The sequence below is a fragment of the Corvus brachyrhynchos genome, unplaced genomic scaffold (assembly GCF_000691975.1).
Source record: "Corvus brachyrhynchos isolate BGI_N302 unplaced genomic scaffold, ASM69197v1 scaffold98, whole genome shotgun sequence".
Classification (NCBI taxonomy): Eukaryota; Metazoa; Chordata; class Aves; order Passeriformes; family Corvidae; genus Corvus; species Corvus brachyrhynchos.
In genome coordinates, this window is record NW_008239762.1 from 124,641 (window position 1) to 144,842 (window position 20,202).

The following is a 20,202-nucleotide window of genomic DNA, read 5'->3' on the forward strand; positions in this document are numbered from 1 at the left end:
GGGCTGCAGCACGGCCCGCCCGCTCCTGTATCCAGCGCTGCCTTTCTTATTCCTCCTTCCCTTTTCCCGCCCTTGTCATTGCCTTCGCACCTGCTGTGCTGAGGTCCCTTTCCTGAAAATACCGAAACTGCCCTTTCCCTCCTCACGTCTTCCTCCCAACGGAAAATAGGAACTGTGACCGAGCCTAAGTCCACGGGGCCCACCCAGCCCACCGAGTGTTCCAGGATAGGGCATGGACATTTTCATGGCACAGAATGCCACTGTAAGAGCGTGGATATAAAGTGGTGCCTGGCCCTTCACAAAAGAAAAAAAATTAAGTGTATTTGCTAAAGCCAACCACCTCTCAAAGGGCACTAGAGACCAGCAGGAAGTGTTTGGGATGGAAGGCGTGTTGATGCAGTAGCTTTTCCCTGTTCAGCTATAGGTTCCTGACCCCCCAAACTGCTCTGCCAAGTAACAACTTCCCTAGAACTAGAAAATAGGGAAATCTGGGGAATAGTTTTCTGCCAACAACTGCTTCTGTCCAAAGCACCTCTGGTTTAGGATGATTGGGTTCAGGTTGGGGCTTCCGATTTCTCCGCTCACATTACTGAGGTCAACACGCACATCACAGGAAAGCATGTCCCATGTGGCTGCCCTTCCGAGGGCACAGACACACCACACCAGCACTAGGAAAACCATGCTGCTTAAAATGTCATCCCTTACACTGGGCAGAGACATTTCTGCTTCCACAGACAGCCCTTCAGAAAGCTGTCTGTAGGTACTGGGGAGCTAATGGGAACATATTACCTATAGTTCAGATCCTACTGGGTTGGATTCCTTCTCTGCAGATTTCTTTTGTGAATAGGAGGCTGCAGCATCTGCCCCTTATCCCCAGTTCCAGCCTGTGTTCCTTGAAACAGTGACTGCCGAAGGAGACTCTTGGAGGGGCATGTAAGGTGAGGCAGGGAAGCACTGACTGCCACAGAAAAGTTCCTCTGAGTGCAAAACCCTGCCAAGGTTTGGGAAGAGCCCTGCATATTCTGGGACATAAAAAAAGCCCCTGTAGATTGATTTAAAAATGTGCCAGTGCAAAGCCAAATTCCCTTGAAACAGAACTGGTCCCTATGATGTGCCAACTATCCTTTAAAAGGTAGTTTTAATTATCCACCTAGAAGTGCCAGATTTTAAAACTAGGCATTAATTTGGATTTGCAGTGTCAGTACTGACACTAGATAACTCTGAGCACAGGCCCTCAGGCCTCACAGCTCTCCTGCTTACTACACTCAACATGGAAAATCCAGCTGTGAGTGTGCTATTACAGATTGGATTTAGTGCCAGTTCTGAACTCTGTTTTAGAAATGCATTGTTCCCAAAAGAAGATCAGCTTGTGTTATGCTAAGCAAAAAGGGCACCAGCACCATTCAGTGTGTGCAGTCTGACAATGCTGCATCAAGTGTTAGGAGTCTTAGACTGATTTTTTTAAGAAATATGATACAGTCACTGAGCCAGCTTAAACTTAGCTCAAATTGGTTTGGAACTCTGGACAAGTTAAGTTACTGTTGCCAAGCTTTTACACCAAATCAGGTATTGTTTGTTCACAAACTTAAAGTTAAGCTCTCTTAAATTTATGCTCAATCAGTTTAAGGGTTCTCCTATAGCTGTCAGAGGGTAATAAATCTGTACACGTGCCAAGATCTCTCTCTACCACATTTTTTTCCAGAGAACCAAATGGTGATCTACCTGACAGATAAATAAGACTTTACCGAGACAAAAACAGTTAAATAAGTAATAAAACAATCTCAGATGAATGCCAATATATAATTCTCAATACCCAGTAGAGAAAAATCTTTTAACAGGCTGCAGGAAAACAATTTGCCTCCAGAAGAGATTCTTCTCATGCTCCAAAGTTAACCACCACATCTGCTTTGAAGGTAGAGATTTCATGTTTCCAGAGGTTTAAAATACTTTGGTATTATAATTCTTCCTATGCTTTTTCTAAAGAAATACAGAAATATCACAGAAAAGTCTTATTCAGCATGATACTTGAATCTCTCTCATTTTTGCCCTGAGACATTGTGACTGGAAATGGGTGTACCATTTCCTCTTCTCTGACCAGCAACTTCATAGACATTTGGAACCACCCCCCTGAAGGTAGCTACAGCACAAGATACCAGACAGAGGGAGGATCACTTACATTAGACGTAGACAGAATTCACAGGCGTTGTTTGGTATGTTTTGCCAAAAGTGCATAGAGTTAAACAAAATTATGGGCCTTCTGAACTAGAAAAATGAAGCTAAAAGTGTCCAGAGTAAATAGGACAGACTGAGGGAGGACTTACGTACTGAAAAACTAGAAGAGCATACCCTAAATTCACAGAGCGCTACAGGTATCTTTGACATTTGTGAGTATTTGAGCGATTCCTTTAATTGGAATGATCCTACAGAAATATTAAAACCCAAACAATTTTAGGAACAGCAAAAGAAATAAATAGGCAAGGTGGAAACAAACAACCACACAATGTAAGAATTCACTAATAAAATGCCATTTTAATAACTTTTTTTACAAGGAATCCACCTATACACTATAGAAAAATAAACACCACAGAGACTTTTTGCAGCTTACAATACAGCAATGCAGGCACACTTCAGTTGTTGACTTAATTTCACATGAGAATGTAAAACATTGTTCTTAGTGAAAAGTCCGTCCCTCTTAAAGTACTAAAATATAATAAAAAGAATCATATAAAAATTGGCTGTAAAAGCACTGCCCTTTATTCAGTTGCATGGGAAATTGCAAGTGCCTCTGTTGAGTGAGGACCAACACAGAGGAAGCAGGAACTTGCAGGACAGATTTCATAAGCCTTCCCATCACTTTTTCAGGTTTCTCTGATGAGGTGAGCCTAGCACTTGCCCTAAATTAAAAAAAACCACAAATCATTAGAAAACTGCTTGTGTTATGAAGCAACAGTGTACAGTTAGCAGCATGTTATTTCCTCAAAGTACTTCATAAGAGCTACACTGAAAGCAATTCCAATTTTCACAAGCCACCTAGGAGCAATCTAAAACAGGATCTGAAAGCCTAAACATCTGCCAAAGCAAACCTTCATACTGTGGGACCAGTGCTCCATCACAGGCCTGTTTTACCCCCAGTGACAGCTCAATTCTGCCACTCCTGTAGTGATTCTGTTGCTGGGCAAGGTCTTGCCACTGAGTAGATGTCCTGAAATTCATTAGGAACTGAGAAATCATTTGGCTGCCAGCACTGTTCTAAAGATTGCAGCATCATTCTGTAATGCCTGACATTATCATCCTGGTAACATGGAAATGACAGAAATTATATGCACTTTCAACAGAAGTGCTCTTCATGGTGTCCCAGCTGTGGAGTACTTATTCCACACTTAGAATGAAGCAAAATGTGTTATTTCCATAAAGGCTGACATGTTTCCAGTCTAAAATCTAGTTATCTATCTGTATCAGCCATATAGCTGCAGTATTTGGAAAAAAAACCCAAACCAAACAAACCCACAAAGTCATGGTAATAAAGTAGATTTCTAGGCAAAGTCCTGCTGAGAACAATGTCAAAGTTCCCAAACTCTTAAGCATTTCAGGATGATGTGATGACAGTTTGTGAGTTCCTCCTTAGGACAAGGTGTTTCTGTGCTATAACCAGGTACAGAGGTAACTAGGTAACTATGTAACAAGGAGGTAACTAGACTGAATTAAACTAAGTAAATTCGGTCTAGAAATTAGGCAGAACTGTTTTAAATAGCAAAGCTAAGTGCCACTACAACCCTTTGTGTGCTCTTTGATCAATCTTAGAAATAGATGGCTGTATTTACCAGCCTCCAAATATTTTTTTAAAATCTGTTATGAACATAAGGAAGTGATACATAAGGGAAGCATTACAGTTTGTGCTGCAGAGAAAGCCCTGCTCAGCCATTACAACAGCTCTGTTTGACTTCAAAGCAAATTAACTCTATCCACAGCTTCATTTAAATTGCAACACTTGCTTGTTTAGACTTGGGAACAGGAGGGGGCCAGAAATCACATGAAATTATTCAACCTTATCTCTTTCATTATGAACTTAGAGAAATGCCACACTTGGACTAGATTTAGATATGATTCAGAGAGGTTCCCTTTCAGAGACTGACTTAGTTGTTACCCCCCAGTAATGATAATTATTCCTTAAAATGATGCTCTTTATTGGCAATGTGTACAAAGATCCTTGCAAAAAGCAGCCCAGACTTGCAGGAGCTGTGAGGGGTAAGAAGGTGGTTCCTACCTGGCTGCACCCCTTCCAGCCTTTGCTGGATCACCTCCAAGCGATGGATATATTCTGTGAGTGATTGTTCAGGATCCTGAGGTGGCACAAGGGACTTTTCTGGAGCTGAACTTGGGGACAGATGCAATCTTAAAAAGAACACAAATTACTTTCTCATTCTCATGCTATACTCTCAAATATATCCAGAAGTTACATTCATATAGGCGGGAATTCTGGGCAAAGAAAACTGGAACCACCACCACCCCTTCCATCAGTCTAGCTGTTCCTGGAAACAAGAGCAGCAACAGGCATCATTTAACCTACCTTGGATCCACATCAGACCTGAGCCACCACTAATCCAGTCACACTGAGCACCAGTCAGGGCTGCTGTTATTAATACCCTGTTCCATACCATACAGGTGACTTTTCTTGGCAGGGATGTCAGACCCAGACACACGCCATGACAGAGGAATAGGGTGGGGTAGAATTAAGTCTTTTGGAAGTGCTTGCAGGTCTCAGACTCTACAAAACATTTTGTCAAATTCCATGCAAACCAGAAGACTACCTGGCTGTTGTGACAAGCACAGTCTGTCCCCTCAATGTTAAAAAAAACCTACAATAATTTGAAGCATCCCCTGTCTTTGCAGACTGACCTGTTGTGTGAGCGGGAGGAAGATCGTGGGGAGAGGCTCATGAATCTTGCAGCACAGCTGGTTCTGTGGCACAGCCCTGTGTCACTGTCCCGGGTAGGGGGAGAGCTGATGGGAATAGCTGGGGGCTGCTGCTCTTTCAGGACTTCTGTTCTAGCACCAGAGGCTGTGGTAAATACAAAGGGTTAAAAAATATGCACTAGGAACCGTTGAGAACAGGCTATCAAACACATCCAAAAAACCCACGAAAATGACAGCAGAGTATACGGTTAAGTTTGGTTTTAAAAGCAGGTAAATACACTTTCTACAGCTACCTGCTTTTTTGGTTTGCGTGGGTTGTTTTTTTTTTTAACCATATTTAACAGAATTGTGATGCTATTTTGTAGTGAAGTAGAAAGTTCAGCATTTGAGGATTCAAGTTTCTTAGGAATCACACAACAGTGGGTTTATGTACAAAGTTGGTGCTTTCTTTTAAAATAAGTATTTCCAGCAACTTAGAAACAGTGAAAATTACATAGTACCAGCTAATGAAAAAAAAGCACTATTTAATCCAAATTTTGTTTAGCATTGAAAAGGCACAAGTAATGGAATATTACATTAAGGGCAACAGTTCCTCAGTATTGGGTGCTGCATTAAGATGTTTGTTAGAATTTTTACAAAGGCACTCCTCAGTAACTCAAAGGAACACTCACGTGTTCCTCAGGTAACTCAAGTCCTTATTGACCTGCATCAGACCATCTATCCATCTACTCTACAGATGGACAGTGGCAAAGCAAACAGATTTTCCCACTTTGGTTTTGTTTTTAAATGAAACACATCAACAAAGAGAAATTATGAAGAAAACAATGTATTTGTCCAAACACGTACCTGTGTTACCTCCTATACTGTGAGAAATGCTTTCACTCTGTGTGCTCTTCCTGCCAACTTTGTTCCACTTCTTCACCAAAAACTTTAACCTTGGTAAGAAAACAAATTTGAACAACCATTAAAAATAAGTAGAAATGCGTTAAATTTTAATATTAAGTTATTTGTTGGTATAGAACATATTAGCCAATATAAATAACAATTGTTGTGGGAATGATGGGAGAATTCTTCAACTTCAGTCTTTGGAATGCTGGCTTATCCCATTTTACCCTGCAACAATCCTTGAACTGCTGAAAAGACTTGCTTGATTTGGCTCTGCTCCTATCTCCAGAGAGCTCTTCCTACCTGAGAGGAGGAGTTTGGAAGTCACTGCAGGAGTCTAGAAGTCCTGCAGCCTTTGCTGTTATTACGGTATTCATGTCAAAGACTCTGTCATCTCCTGACACAAACTTGCTAGTAATCATTTTTACTAGACAAGGAAATTGCTCAGAAATAACCACCTATTACATTTAAAACTGATTTTTTTTCATTAAATGGGCTTAAAGCCATTGGGAGATGGCATATTGTCCCATGTACAGCTAGCAAAACCCACTTGGTAGTGACAGAGCATGACAGAATCACACCCAATAAAACACACGCTACTGGATTCCAGAGAGAACCATCCCTGACAGATCGCATTCTGATACAAGACAGACTGTCCAGTGAGATCAAGGAGATAGAAGTCAGCCCCAAAGAACTTCAGATTGTAATGCTGTGCACTGGTTCCCAAATATATTGCAGCTGGGCATCACTCAAGTAGCTTTTTCATAGAATTATGGAATGGTTTGGGCTGGAAAGGATCTTAAAGAAGCCCACCTTGTTCCATCCTCCTGCCATGTGCAGGTACACCTTCCACTATACCTGGTTGCTCCAAGCCCTGTCCAACCTGGCCTTGAACACTTCAGGGATGGGGCAGCCACAGCTTCTCTGGGCAACCTGTGCCAGGGCCTCACCACCCTCACAGGGAACAATTCCTTCCCAATATCCCATCTAAGTCTACCCTCTTTCATCTTAAAGATTTTTTTTTACAAATCATTAGTTCAGATCAAACTCAGCTAAGAAGTCATGCTTGAACCAGTTCTGGAGATTGCTCCTGCTTAATGTAGGATAAGCCACAGGAACTATCAATTTTTTAAGTTTCCAAGAAAACATCACATATGAGAGACAGGGGGTGTTTTGGCTTTACCTTGAGATGGCAATGATGGCTCTGACTGCACACCTGAACTTGGTGAAAGGCCGGGAGTGTGATCCAGAGAGCTGCAGATCTGCAGGAGAAGGATAGATTCCCATGCGAGCAATGAGAGAGAGAGTTGCTTGCTCACAGTCCTGAAACCCCCCAAGCAGCAGCAAGAGGTATTTCTTCTGATAAATTAGAGCCTTTCTAAAGCTCTCTGCTCGAATGTACTTCCGATATAATCTCTGCAACTGTAGAAAGAAAGAAAAAAAAATTAAAAGAAATTCAAATTTTCAGTTACTGTTGCGAAAACCCAGCCACAAACAAGGTGTCTTCAGGTCAAATGTCCAGACGGAGGACACAAGGGCAGCCAAAACAATTCTGTACGTTGCTAAAACCCACCCAAATTTGCAGCATCAGACTTCTTTAAGTCTCCTGAATGTTTTCAAGCAAAATGATCATACTCAAAACTATAAAACAGTTTAACTCTTTAATAAAGAAAATAACATCCGCTTTAAAAAAAAATTAGCCAGAAAGTATGGTGGGAGAGATGCCTACCAGACTTGATTACAGCCAAGTGTCAGAAAAATAAAAAGTATTAAGATTAGTCAGCAGGGATTAAAAATGAGTGTTTTCTATTTTCATGCTTAGACAAGAAACCCAAGTCTCCCTCACATTTAAGAGTAGAAAGAAATTCTAAAGATCCAGATTACTTTTGATGCAAGTTCCTGTCTAACACTGAGAAAGTTCCAAAGGAAGTTCTCCTTTGGGGAAAGTTTCTAATTTAAAATAATATATCAAACTATTCATCTAGAAAAATCAACCTTTTAAAATAGCAACTGAAGATTACAGCAGTAAGTGAAAGATAAATGCCATAATCTTACAGATCCCTTTTTTCCCAGCAGATCAGGTTGAAATGACACCTCCTGGCTGTGGCACTGCTGGCTCTCCAAGCTCCAGAGAGCCCCTTTGCTGGCTAGTCCCTTAATTTTACCTTAGGACTGGAAGTTTCTGCCACGGGTTTGTTTTCAATTGCAGCACTGGCTTTAGCCAGCTGGGATTCCGCCTGCTTCAGCGCATTCTGCAGCCTGGTCCTCTCTCGCTGCCAAGCCTCTCTTTCCAGCTCTTGAACAGGGTCAGCACCACCTGTAGATCTCATCTAAAACAGAAACCAAAAGGAACGGAGCCACGATGGTTTTGCACATTACTTCCACAGTCAAACATCTCAAACCAAGTAATAACCCAACTTTATGACAAATTAAAACATAAAAACAATGAGCCTGAAAACCATCAATGGCATTCAGGTGTTAAACAGCACAATAGGAAACTGAAATGCATGAAAAGCCCTTTTTAAGACGTAACAGATTTTTGTTCATCAGGCTACCCGTTCTCTGATCGGCCTTACAGGAATCCTTTATATCCCAAACCCTTTGAAATGGAAACAAAACATCTGACTTCTACATCCACAGGCAGCACAGAAATTGTGAAGATGCCTGTGTACGTGCAAACACAAGCAGCACATACAACAAAACCAAGTTGTGAAGTAAATTCTGAAAAATCACATATTCAATTCTGAGAGTCCATTGTCCAGAGAAGCTGTGGCTGCCCCATCTCTGGAAGCAGGGGGTGGAACGAGATGGGCTTCAAGGTCCCTTCCAGCCCAAACCATGCTGTGATTCTATGAAACTGAGTTTTGTGGTAAGTCATCTCTTGTAGGAATGAGACCCAGGACTCCAGCTCCAATTCTTCATGGAAGTTCTGCCTTCATGACCCTCTTTGTACCAACTACAAATTTACTGGTCAACAGTTACATCAGTGCATGATGCAACAGATCACAAAAGAAATAAAAGATCTTTTTTTAAGGTAGTTGATGTTTTATCCCTTGAAATGAAATTTATGCATTAGAGAAGCCAGTACAAACAACTGACCCCAGTTTCTCCTAGCAACTTATTTCAGTACAATTTGTAGTATCTGAAGGAGTTCTACATGACTCATCAACATCCTTGACTTCTACTACACCATTTGGCAGCTGATTGACCAGACAGCTCCATTTTGGCACAGATTTTCCATGCTGACATTTTGCCAGGTGCCCTGTCCGATACTCCCTAATTTATCACAACTCAAGGAGGAAGAAAATTCCTTTGGTCTCTTGAGCATGTGGTTCAGTACCTTAAAGGAAGGAGAAATTCAGGGAGGAGACTGAAGGAAAAGGTGATTCTGGAAAAAAAAAAAAAAAATCAAAGCCTGAAAAGAGGGCAGAGAGGAGGGACTGTTTGTGCCCACAGAAGAAAAGCTATCAGGGTGGAGTTTTTGCTCTAGAAAGGCATGTGTAGTTAAAGTGCTCTACTGAACACTTTTTTTGTTAAACAAAATTTAAGTCAGGAAACTTGGGCTCCTTTATTTTTGTGTGGTTAGTCTCTGAAGGAGGGAACTCTGCTCCAACAAGAGTTGTGTACAGCTGACAGCTCTAAAGGTTTGTGAGAGGAAGGCTTAACCAAAATAACCCCATGAACTTGGAGAAGAGGCTGCATCCCCCTCCTCAAGACTGGAGATGATCCATTTGACAACCACCTGTGTGGCTGCACAGGTGACAGAAGGAAAATATTAAGTGTATTTTGTAAGCAGGTAGGCATAGGGAGAGCTGCAACATGCCAAGGCAGCTTGTCACACATCAGACTTGTGAACAGAAGATATAAAAACCTTTTCACATATCAGACAGTCGTAGATCTCTATTGCAAGAGAAAGACATAAAACTGCAAAGTTATCTGGGGAATCAGATGGAATTTAAAAGCTATGCTTTTATGTATTTTGTATCAATAAACCTTAGCTCAAGTATTTGGTAATTCCCTGGGCTTGCGTAAAATATTTGCAATACTGCAAACATGGGTCAGAACAGCCCTCCTGAGATTACAAACCACTATGGTGCTTTTTGAAAAGTACTTGGCATTTTGGTGAGAAACAACTGTCTCTGGATGCAGAAAGAAGCTACAGCAACACATCCCAAAGCTTCTGATCCTTGGACACATTACATATCTAGGAAAAAAATGCTGTTAGAAGCAGACTCTAAAATACAACAAAACAGAGTTGGACATTAAAATATGTTAATATTTTCCTTACCTGAGATCTAGGAGAAGACAATAAATCTGATTTTAGTTCTCTTAGTGTCTGCAGTAAAGAGGCTACAGCTTCATCATTTGATGCAGACCAATCATTAACTGTTCTGTTAGACAGAAACACCTTTTCAGTATTGGACTGATTTGTAAGAATGTTAACACACATTTAATTGCTTCTTCCCACTACATGACCTTTCAGTTCTGAGGCTTTACGCAATATTTACCACACAAATTACCACTATGAATACACTGAGAAATTAGCAAGTTCTGTTAATTTTTAAGAATTAAAAGAGCACAGGGCTCTCAGCCATGACCCACACAAGTTAAGAAGCAGGTTGGAAAGCAAAGCAACTAGTTTATGAACTCACTTATCTAGAATTTTATATATGAACTCATTCAGGTGCACAGCCACAAAGAGCAACTGCTGCCTTATCTTCTCCAGCTGTTGTTGCTGCTGTTGCAAGTGGGGTTTTTCAGTTTCTTTTGTCACAGGCTGTTTGGCACTTCCATCTTTGCTTGAGGTACACAAGAGTTCCTCCTGACAATTTGGAGGATTTTTTTCTCTTTCTTTTAATACTGCCAGTATTTCCTGCAGTTCTTTAATTCTTTGTTCGTCCCTGTGGTGTTGCCGTTCCAAGTTTTGCTGTTTGAACAGAATAAGTAGTAGTTAAGTGCATCTTATACATACACACTTATGTAAGTTTCATCACACTTAATTAGCATATCCATCTGGGTGTTCCTTAACTGCCAGACCACTTTTGGGGGAAGGCTTAGAGCACTGCTTTCCAGGGCCACCAGGAAGCCATTTAATGACACTGGAGTGTCATTAACTGTCTCCATCCAAAGAGAAATCCAGGGTGAAACCAATACTGTCACAAGCCACGACTGGGATCCTAGCTCAAAATAAGGGCAGTGACATGAAACTTAGTTTGGTTCCATCCTGCATTTAACCCATATTCATCCCCACCTGTGAACAACCAGCAATTCCCAGCACACACAAAAATTTAAAGATCAACTTCCGTCAACAATAAACCCAGACACAATCCCTTGAAAACAGCTACATATGAGAAAGAGCTCATTTAATGCATTTTTCACAATGCTTTAACAGAAGGAAACCTTCCAACCAAAGAACATCATCCAGGGGGTTACATCCCAGTGTGCGGCTATTTCAGTGTAAGACAGAGCGTTCTCACCAGTCTCTCCTGATCTCTCTGCCAGTCCTTCTGTTTCTGTAGCTCTGTCTGTTGCTGCTGCCTCCGCTCTCTCCCCCTCTCCTCTTTCCTGTTCTTATCTTGCTCTTTCAGCAGCTTGAAGAGTGACTGCAGTTGTTCCCAGTCAGCTTTCAGCTTGGCCTCTCTCTCCCTATGGGCCTCCAAGGAACGGATCACATCTTGCTTTTGTGCCTGAAGAGACTCCAGGGTGGCTCGCAGTTTTTCACTGACCTCCCTCTCCTTCTGGGTTTCCTCGCAGCACATCTGTACCTCAGCCTCCAGCTGCCTTTTGGACAGGATGGCCTTCTGGTGCATTTTCTCAATAACAGCAGCAAGCTCCATAGTTCGGGCCCTCTCCTCTTCCAGCTGGGCTTGGAGCTCTCGGATGAAGGCTTGTTCCAGCAGCGACTCCCTGTGCTGACAGGAAGCACCTTCCTTCACTCTCATGCTCAATTGCTCTGTCAAAACACGCTCATGATTCAAGGAATCCAGGAGCTCCAATGAACGATTTTTCTCAGCATCCAAGTTTTTCTGTAGCTCCCGCAGTTTGGTCTGTTCCTGGGACAGCAAGGCTTCACAGCGGGAGTGCTCGATCTGCAGTTCCTTGCGGAGGTTATCTGTTACTGTTTTCTCATGCTCCAAGGACACGACCAGCTGGCAATTCTGCACCGACTGCACATCCAGGGCAGCCTGCAGCTCCTGGGCAGAGGGGGCAGAACACATTAATAGTCCAGTACAAACACTCATTTGTGGGGCTGGCTGGTATTTAGCAATTTTCAACCTCCTGTTTTATCCAGGAAGATATTCAAGACTTAACTAGAATAGTTCAGGTATTAAAAAGTTTAATTTAAAATTACAAGTGTCAGAAAAATGCTCCCTAGCAATCTGCCACCAAGCAACAAATCCAAAAATTATCATGTTAATGTATCTGCCAGTACATTATTTCTTCTTCAGTTAGTAAGACCCTCATTGGGACATCACTACTCTTTACATCACTCAGTCCCATTAATAAATAACATCTGAAACAACAATAACCCAGGTTGTTTTAAAAAGAAAAATATAAGCCGTGAGAGTAGATGTAAAGCTTCAGGACTTGGCAGCCCATCTCTTCAGAGCACAGAGTAGAGACTGATAAAAATAATGACAGAATGGTCCAGGCTGGAAAGGACATTAAAGCTCATCTCATTCCCACCCCCTTCCATGGGCAGGGACACCTTCCACTAGACCTGGTTGCTCCAAGCCCTGTCCAACCTGGCCTTGAATCCTTCCAGGGATGGGGCAGCCACAGCTGCTCTGGGTAATCTGGGTGCCAGGGCCTCAGCACCCTCACAGGGAAGAAGTTCTTCCTTATATCTAATCTAAATCTACCCTCTTCCCCTTTAAAATCCATCCCTAGGTCCATTTTGGGAGCCAGCCTTTCTTCAGAAAGTAAGGCAGAGACTGAAGGGGAAGTCACAGGGCACTGCAGACAGTCAGAGCTGGCACTGCTGTCCTAGTAGGGAGATCTACCCTGCCCCCCACCTAGCCAGCACCATTTCTTATCTCCTAGAAAGACAGGTCAGATGCTAAATGGCAGCAGCTTTCCATAATGGGGCTTCAATAAAGATTTGTGAATGCCAGACTAATCTCTCACACAGCTACCCCCGGGGCAATGCACTTTTCTCCTGGCCTTGGCTACTCTGTCCTCCTTGCATGAGCAGGTTTCTGAAAAGGTGGAGGATGGTAGCAGCACATCCTAACCATGCAGCAGTTACAAAAATCCCAACAAGAATCACTCACAAACCTAAACACCTGCCAGGAAGATGAGAGGAGAAGCCAGACTACAAGGAAATAGTCAGAATTGTGTTTCCTCACTTAGGGAATTTAAGTAGGATTGTCTGGAGTTCTTTGAGAGAGTTTAGTTTTGGGGTTTAAGAAATGGTTTATGTTAAATCTTCCTCCTTTTCCATTCACTGTAGGCCTTTTACAAGCACTGAGTCATTGCTATTACAGTCTTGGAGAGAAAGCTGTTCACTTGTTTTCTGTTCAATTTAGAAGGGAACAGGATGACTTTGGTTAACCTCCAAAAATACATATTATATGGAAAAGGCTCCACTTAGTCTCTGCCAAACCTATTTATCATTGGGTGGTTTTCTTTACAATATCAGAGATCATACACCTCACATCCTCATGGTAAGTTTGCTTTGGGATTGAGGGTGCAGTTATACAGCTGTAGAATCTGGCTGGCCCTACTCAGCAAGGGGCAGTACACAACAGGGGAAAATGGGAAAGCAAAAAACAACAAGATGATGTGGGGAAAAAACCCAACACGGCATTCAACTTCGGTTTATTTCTGCACGTGCAATTAATGAAAGTAACTGAAAGCTTTAACTCTGTGAAAAAAGCAGCTATGCACATTCAGAGGAGGTTTGGGGGTTTTAACAGTTACTAAACAAAAAACAGTGGAAGAGAAGAAGACTAAACAAAAAACAGTGGAAGAGAAGAAGACTGCACAAATAACCTGCTAGTTAACATCATGCCCCAGAGGAGCTGGGCATTACCTCCATGGCCTTTGTCTTTTCTTCCTCTGCTTTCCTCTGCTGACGCTGTTGTTCCTCAAACCAACCTCGAAGCTCAGATCCCTTCAGCTGCTCAGCCTGCAAGTCTTCAAGTGCAGCTGCCAAATCCTTTTCTTTTTTTTCCAATTCAACACTGCAAAGTTCAAAACGGCATTTCTATGTTCAGAACAGAACATCCTTCACCAGCATCGCAAGCAAGACATTTTGGGTTGGTTTCTCTGAGTTTTTCTATTGATTTATTTCTTTAAGGTGGCCTCTGTTCTTTCTAAAGACAGCCAGTTTTCAAGTCACAGTTAGCATCTAAAAACATTTACTTCCTTGCGAGCCAAGCTAGAATTGCTCGATTTAGTAACAATTAAGAGATAGAGAGAAGTTATTTATCCTGGCAGAGCAAAGCCATTGTCCTGTGAGAGGAAAGAAAAATACTGGCATACACTAAGAAGGAAGTGGGAAAGGTACATACCCAAGATGACAGAATTTAGTAAAGAAAACATAACCCTTAAAAGTGAGAGACCCTAGTTTTCCTCCCTGTGTTTCAAAGTGCTAAGCCATTTATGGATCCAATCAGTATAAAGTTCTTTAGACCTGCTGATAAATCAAATAAATGAATAATCTACTTCTCACCGTAACTGATTTATTTCCCTCTGAAGCTCTTCCAAGGATTTCTGCAACCTTTCATTCTCTCGCTTACTTTCAGAAAGCTCTGATTTCAGGGATGCTTTTTCCTGACTCAGGAGATCACATGTTTCAGAGGATCTTTTCTGCTCCTCAGAGAGGGTGCTGTGCAAGTCACTTACAATAGATTTTTCCTCCTGAAGCTTATATTCCAATAATTCAACTAGGATAAGAAAACACTGTAACAGTTATTTATATTACAGAGACCTTGACAATATGATATCACTTACACTAATTCAAATTAGGAAAAAAAATCAGCTGCATTGAAGTGTTCTTGTCTGGAGAATTCGTTTCTGTTCAAACATGAGAGAAATCAGCAGAAGGATGCAAAAACACTATGATTCTATCATTGTGATGCTCCGTAAGCAGCCTGTTACTAAGGGATTTTAAACCTCATTAAACAAACTTATCCACTTACGGAAACATTTTATGACAGGAGTCACTATATAGAACCTGTTTTGCCAGCTCTGTTGAGGCAAGTGACTTAAGAGAAACAACTCTCCCTAAATTTGGAGGTTCCTGTTTGATATGTACTTAAAAAATAATTAATATACCTATGTCTACAGTATTATGTAAATAAAATTAGCAATAAACTTCTGGATTTCCAGAAAGCTTCCCTCTATTGGACTAGTGCATGTGCTATTTATAAGCTTTTAAATGGCTGAATCCTGAATAACAGTGAGGGAAAAACAAAAACAAGGAAAAAGCAGCATTTTGCTTTGAAAAGAGATGTTTATTTTTGACCATGGTCACTTGCACTTGTTTCTTTATTATGTAAAGGGAACCTGCTGTGAAAACCAAGGCAGTCCATAGTGTTAAAGGTCTTATCCAACCTAAATGATTCTGTGATTCTATACTAGCAAACATATAAATAAACAATTCCCTGCAAACAAACAGGGGTGTTTTACTGTCCTTGCTGGGTTTTCTCCATGTATACACTACTTCTATTCTATTGCTTTGGGTTATTTCTCTTTGCTTTTCACAGATTTGTCTCAACTACTGATACGAGAAAGAACTAATGCTTCTTTGCAAGACACCTTTTTTTGCCTTTTATATTTGAGGCAAAAAGGAACTGATGCAGAAGACAGAAAGAACTGACAAAGACAGTAAGAATTACCTTTCCTCCGGAGCTGGTGTTCCTGTTTGTTCCCATGATCTTCAGCCTTGGTAAGGGTTTCCTGTAGCTGCTGGAGCTTCTCCTGGTTCTGAAGATGTGTTATGCGGAGCTGAGCTTGGAGGTCCTGGATTTCTGAGAGCAGGCTATTCCGGTCCGAGGAGAAGAGGTGCTCCACAACCATCTGCCTCTGCTCCTCCTGAAGCAAACCAAGGCCTATTCAAACTACAAGGCTATTTCCATACCTTCTGCAAGGCTAAACACTAAGGAAAATCTTGCAGTACAAGTTTTGTACAGAAGCACTCAAATTACCAAGTTCATGCCTCATGTTAATGCAAAATGTTAGCATTACGTAAAGAAGAAAAAAACCCCACTTCACTTGCCTTGTTGAGTTTATACATAACAATTACGACAACCCAGAACCTAAATATTATTGGCAAAAAGCCTCCAGATTCAGAGTGAGTTCAATATATACCCTTTGCAAGAGAGGTCTGTGAAGTTCTAGACAAATGGGAAGGAGGGAAAGAATTCAACCAAGTATTTCCTATTCACTGTCAGTCTTTCTGGATGCCAGCTAAAATAACCAATAGGCTTTGTAACACCATGTACAAAGTTCAAGAAAAATGCTACCACAGCAGAAACTCTAAGAGCTACTGATCCCATGCCATCTGCATTAACACACAAGATATAACAACAGAAACAATAAAACTGGGAAAAAAAAAAAACCCTTTAAAAAAAATAAGAGAATAAAGAAGTGATTTTTGAGCAGAACACTCTAAGAGCTTTTCATACTTGTTGTTTCATTATATACTCCAGCTTTTCCCCTAATGAACTTGCGTCACCAGATGCAGGATCCGAGAAGTGAGACTTCAAGTCAATTTGCAACACACTTCTCTCCTTCTCAAACACACTCTGTACTGCTTGCAGAAGTTCTCCTCTCCAGTCAGCAGCAACACCTGAAGTTTCCTGTTAAAATATATTTTTTTAAAATGGCATCTCTCCTCTCTCGATCTCTAACCCAATGTCTTTCATATCATAAGAGTGTATCTGTTAATTTAAGCTAAGCACTTTTAGAAGTGTTTAAAGAGTACTGTCCCTTACTCCTTAAACATATATATACACACAAGCCTCATAACGTATTATATATACAACACACATTTATATGTATAAAACCTGGTTACCTTGCTTTAAAGGGTATTTTATTTCCATACCTTGTCTCCTCTATCTGCCACCTTGCTGAGGTAATCCTTCAGCGACTGGATAGCATCTAGCAGGGATAATTCCTCCTTCTGCCAGCCCTCCATTGCTGCTTGGGTCTGAGGGATGTTCTTCAGCTCCCTAAAACCAAAGGGATGCTCTGACAAAGCCAATATTTTGCAGCTCTCCTCATACACCATCTTCAGCACAGTCTGAGAAGGAAAAAAAAAAAGATAGTATCAGGAAACAGGCATCAGCATCCTGGCAGTGTAAGAGTAGGATGGGATAGTACTAGACAACAAAAGTAAGGTTTCTGTATCAACACGCTGAGATGCAATTAAGCATAATTATTATTTATGCTAAAGGGCTGTACTTTACCTTTGTTTCTGAAACATTTAGCTAACTTTCCTGCGAATAAATTAAATTCTATCAAGTCTGAAGCTATGTTACTAAACCCCAGTGATGCCAGAAAACTGAACTATGTATTTAGACAAGCTTGGCTTAATTTTGTAAATTATGTACAAATAACAACTCCCAAAATATATTATTTGGCCTGACAATGCCAGAGGAAACAATTTCCACTGACATTGTCAGGCCAAATAATATATTTTAAATAAATTCCCCGTTCACAAACTATAACATCATGCACAGATGTTTCCTGGCCTCTTTTCAAGGAAGGTCACTGGAGGTTTAAGTCCTTTTCTTACACACATCTCATCAGAAATATCCCAGCTTCCATGTGGAGCTGTTCCTCATTGCTACTCACTCCAACAACAACACAGAGTACTTTTATTTAACTCTTGATATTCTTTCCTTGCACTTTTTGAATTACTTTTGAAGCAACTTGAGTTGCTTTTCTGTCACTGGAATCAAAATAGTGATTACCTCAAGAATCAGTGAAAAGCTTCAGTAAACATTAACATCAAAAGCACAGTAAACTGTTCAAACTAAACATTCAGTACTGGAATATGCACTCAGATCTTACAGCCAGTAAAGTTTAGACTGATGCTCCTCAAAAAGAAACTAAAAAAACCAAAAATCTTTGTTTCTTAAGGTAAAATAAAATTCACCTCTTCCATGAAGGCTCTGAGACTATGCGTTATAGAATTATTAATTTTTTAGACACAGAATCATAGAATGGCTTTCAGTTGGAAGGGACCTTTCAAGACCATATCTAGTCCAACTCTGCTGTGACAGGCATGGGGAACATCTTCTATTAGTTCAGGCTTCTCGAAGCCCCATCCAGTCTCATTTTGAATGGATTCTGGGATGGACTTCTAGGGATCCACCACCTCTTTGTGCCAGTGTCTCATCACAAGAAATTTTTTACTTATGTCCAATCCATTTCATGATCTTACTGGGCAGTGAGGTGAGGCTGAAAGATCAGTAGTTTCCAGGGTGCTCGTTATTATGCTTTTTAAAAATGGGTGCTATGTTTCCCTTTTCTCCAGTCACTGGGGACCTTATCTGACTGCCGTGACTTTTCAAAAATGATGGAGAGTGGCTTGGCAATTGCAAGCGCAAAGTATCCTCAGGACCCTGGGATGCATGCCTTTGGGTGCCACAGATTTACCTATGTCCAGGTTCCTCTGGTGGTCTTAAATCTGATCTTCTCTTACAATATGAAGGACTTCATTCCTCCAATCCCTTCCTCATCGAAATTAAGCTTTTCTTATAGGTTTGGCCAGCTTATTGGCCACTCTTGTCCCATTTGGTCGGGCGAGTACCATGAGCTCCCAACATTTCTGGCTTCTCAAAGGTAAATCTGTGATCATAAAAATGAAAACCTTGAGTACTGCACCAGCTGCACAGTGGGGGATTCACCTCTATCCTGGTCCCCTTCCTCTCACTGGGAGGATAGAGAATATTACGCATGGTCCCAAACCTTTGAACTGCCCTGTTACAGTACTGTTAGACCCTACACGGGTGATAATCTGTAGGGCTCACTCAGCTTGGCAGCCTCAATGATAACACAAATACAAGCTGCTGGTAAGCAATAAACTTCTCTAGAGAAAGTATCAGGATGGCAAGAGGATGATTGAGTGCATCTCAGTAAAGAATCTCCAATTACTAACACCTGATGTGCTTTTCTGGTAGCACTGGTTCTAATGCCAGCAGATGGTTTCATCAGCTTTGCATGTTTGGCTTTTCCTGAACCATATCAGTTATTCCATGTGCTCTTCGTGCTCCAACCCTAGAGCATCATGTCCCTTATGAAGGCAGATGGATGGGGGAAGGATCTTCCTTCTGACTTGAGGAATGATAAAGGCCCAGTCTCCATCTTGTGAGTTACTTGTGCCAGTTAGCTTGAGTGAGTTTGAATTCAGGCTTACCTTCCCCTTGCATAAATCTTCCTCCATTGTGCCGAGCAAGCTGAAAGAACGTGCTAAGCATATTAGGAGGCAGGATTCACTTTCTAAGAAGGGTATTTCTTCTAGTTTCTTATTACTTAAGAACTTACTGTAACCTCCTGTATTCTCTCATAGATGAAAATTTCTCCCTTTCCACAGCTGGAATTTTTGAAATGGCTGAGAGCTTGTTCAGCAAACCAAAGAGTTCTAGACATATACTTTCTTCAACCACTCACTGCTCAGTCTTCTGTATATTCCTCGTGTTGCTTGAACTGGCTCTGACATATCCCTGCACACCTCACAATGGTGTTTCCACAGCTCTCCATCATATCAGGATGACAAGAACAGGCAGGGGAGCACAACATCAGCCAGCTTTGGTTGCTTCTGAAACAACTTTCTGTGAAGCCTCCAAGGCAAACCCATAAAGCAGATTAACCAGTCCTTATACCCCCACATTCTAAAACAGCACCAGTGCTGTCCCAGAAAAACTAGTTCAATTCTAGCAAGTACAAGCAAATGTCAGTAATGTTGTCACAAGAGATGCAAGGGCAAGAACCATAATCAACTTGAAGTTTAAGCCATTACAGAACAGCTTTCAGTGTAGATGTAGCAGCTATTTTTTATTAGCATTTAATTTTTGCTGTCCAGTTTTAATTTGCTGGTATGCTCATATTAATCATACATTACCTTCATCTGTGGTGAAAGTATTTCCTTTTCTTTTGTTGATTCCGTAATATCTGGAATCATTGCCTGGTATTGCAGATAAGCCGTGACATTGGCATCTAGATGATCTGATGTTTGTAGCTCCTGCTTTAGATTAGCTACCAAATTTGAGCTGGTATCTGAAGGAAGAGACAACCCCCCATCCCCAGAAAGTGTTATAAATATGGAAAGAACTTGAAACTAGAACAACCACTTGCAAAATAACCATGATTTCTTCTGCTCGTATGAATGCAGGGTTAGAGTGGGTTGGCTGGTTGAAATCTTAACTAACTTAAACAAGTTAAAAGTCA

At 41.2% G+C, this 20,202-nt stretch overlaps 1 protein-coding gene across 9 annotated transcripts in view; it reads right to left on the reverse strand.

Moving 5' to 3' along the window:
* Positions 1–2,503: 2,503 nt before the first annotated feature.
* Positions 2,504–20,202, reverse strand: part of PCNT (pericentrin) — a 68,932-nt gene continuing 51,233 nt past the window's right edge. For 8 of the 9 annotated variants that reach the window (XM_017742779.1, XM_017742781.1, XM_017742784.1 and 5 more), the window contains 15 exons: positions 19,877–20,031; positions 16,853–17,050; positions 16,434–16,607; positions 15,645–15,840; positions 14,477–14,690; positions 13,835–13,985; positions 11,277–11,993; positions 10,452–10,726; positions 10,088–10,190; positions 7,965–8,129; positions 6,983–7,221; positions 5,761–5,849; positions 4,897–5,059; positions 4,265–4,392; positions 2,504–2,894 (listed from right to left, as the gene is read on the reverse strand). In XM_017742779.1, the coding sequence (XP_017598268.1) occupies positions 2,851–2,894; positions 4,265–4,392; positions 4,897–5,059; positions 5,761–5,849; positions 6,983–7,221; positions 7,965–8,129; positions 10,088–10,190; positions 10,452–10,726; positions 11,277–11,993; positions 13,835–13,985; positions 14,477–14,690; positions 15,645–15,840; positions 16,434–16,607; positions 16,853–17,050; positions 19,877–20,031 (3,011 nt within the window). In that variant the 3' untranslated portion in view covers positions 2,504–2,850. Of the gene's footprint in view, positions 2,895–4,264; positions 4,393–4,896; positions 5,060–5,760; positions 5,850–6,982; positions 7,222–7,964; positions 8,130–9,139; positions 9,188–10,087; positions 10,191–10,451; positions 10,727–11,276; positions 11,994–13,834; positions 13,986–14,476; positions 14,691–15,644; positions 15,841–16,433; positions 16,608–16,852; positions 17,051–19,876; positions 20,032–20,202 lie in introns of those variants that run through there. The other variant, XM_017742783.1, reaches the window with a different exon arrangement.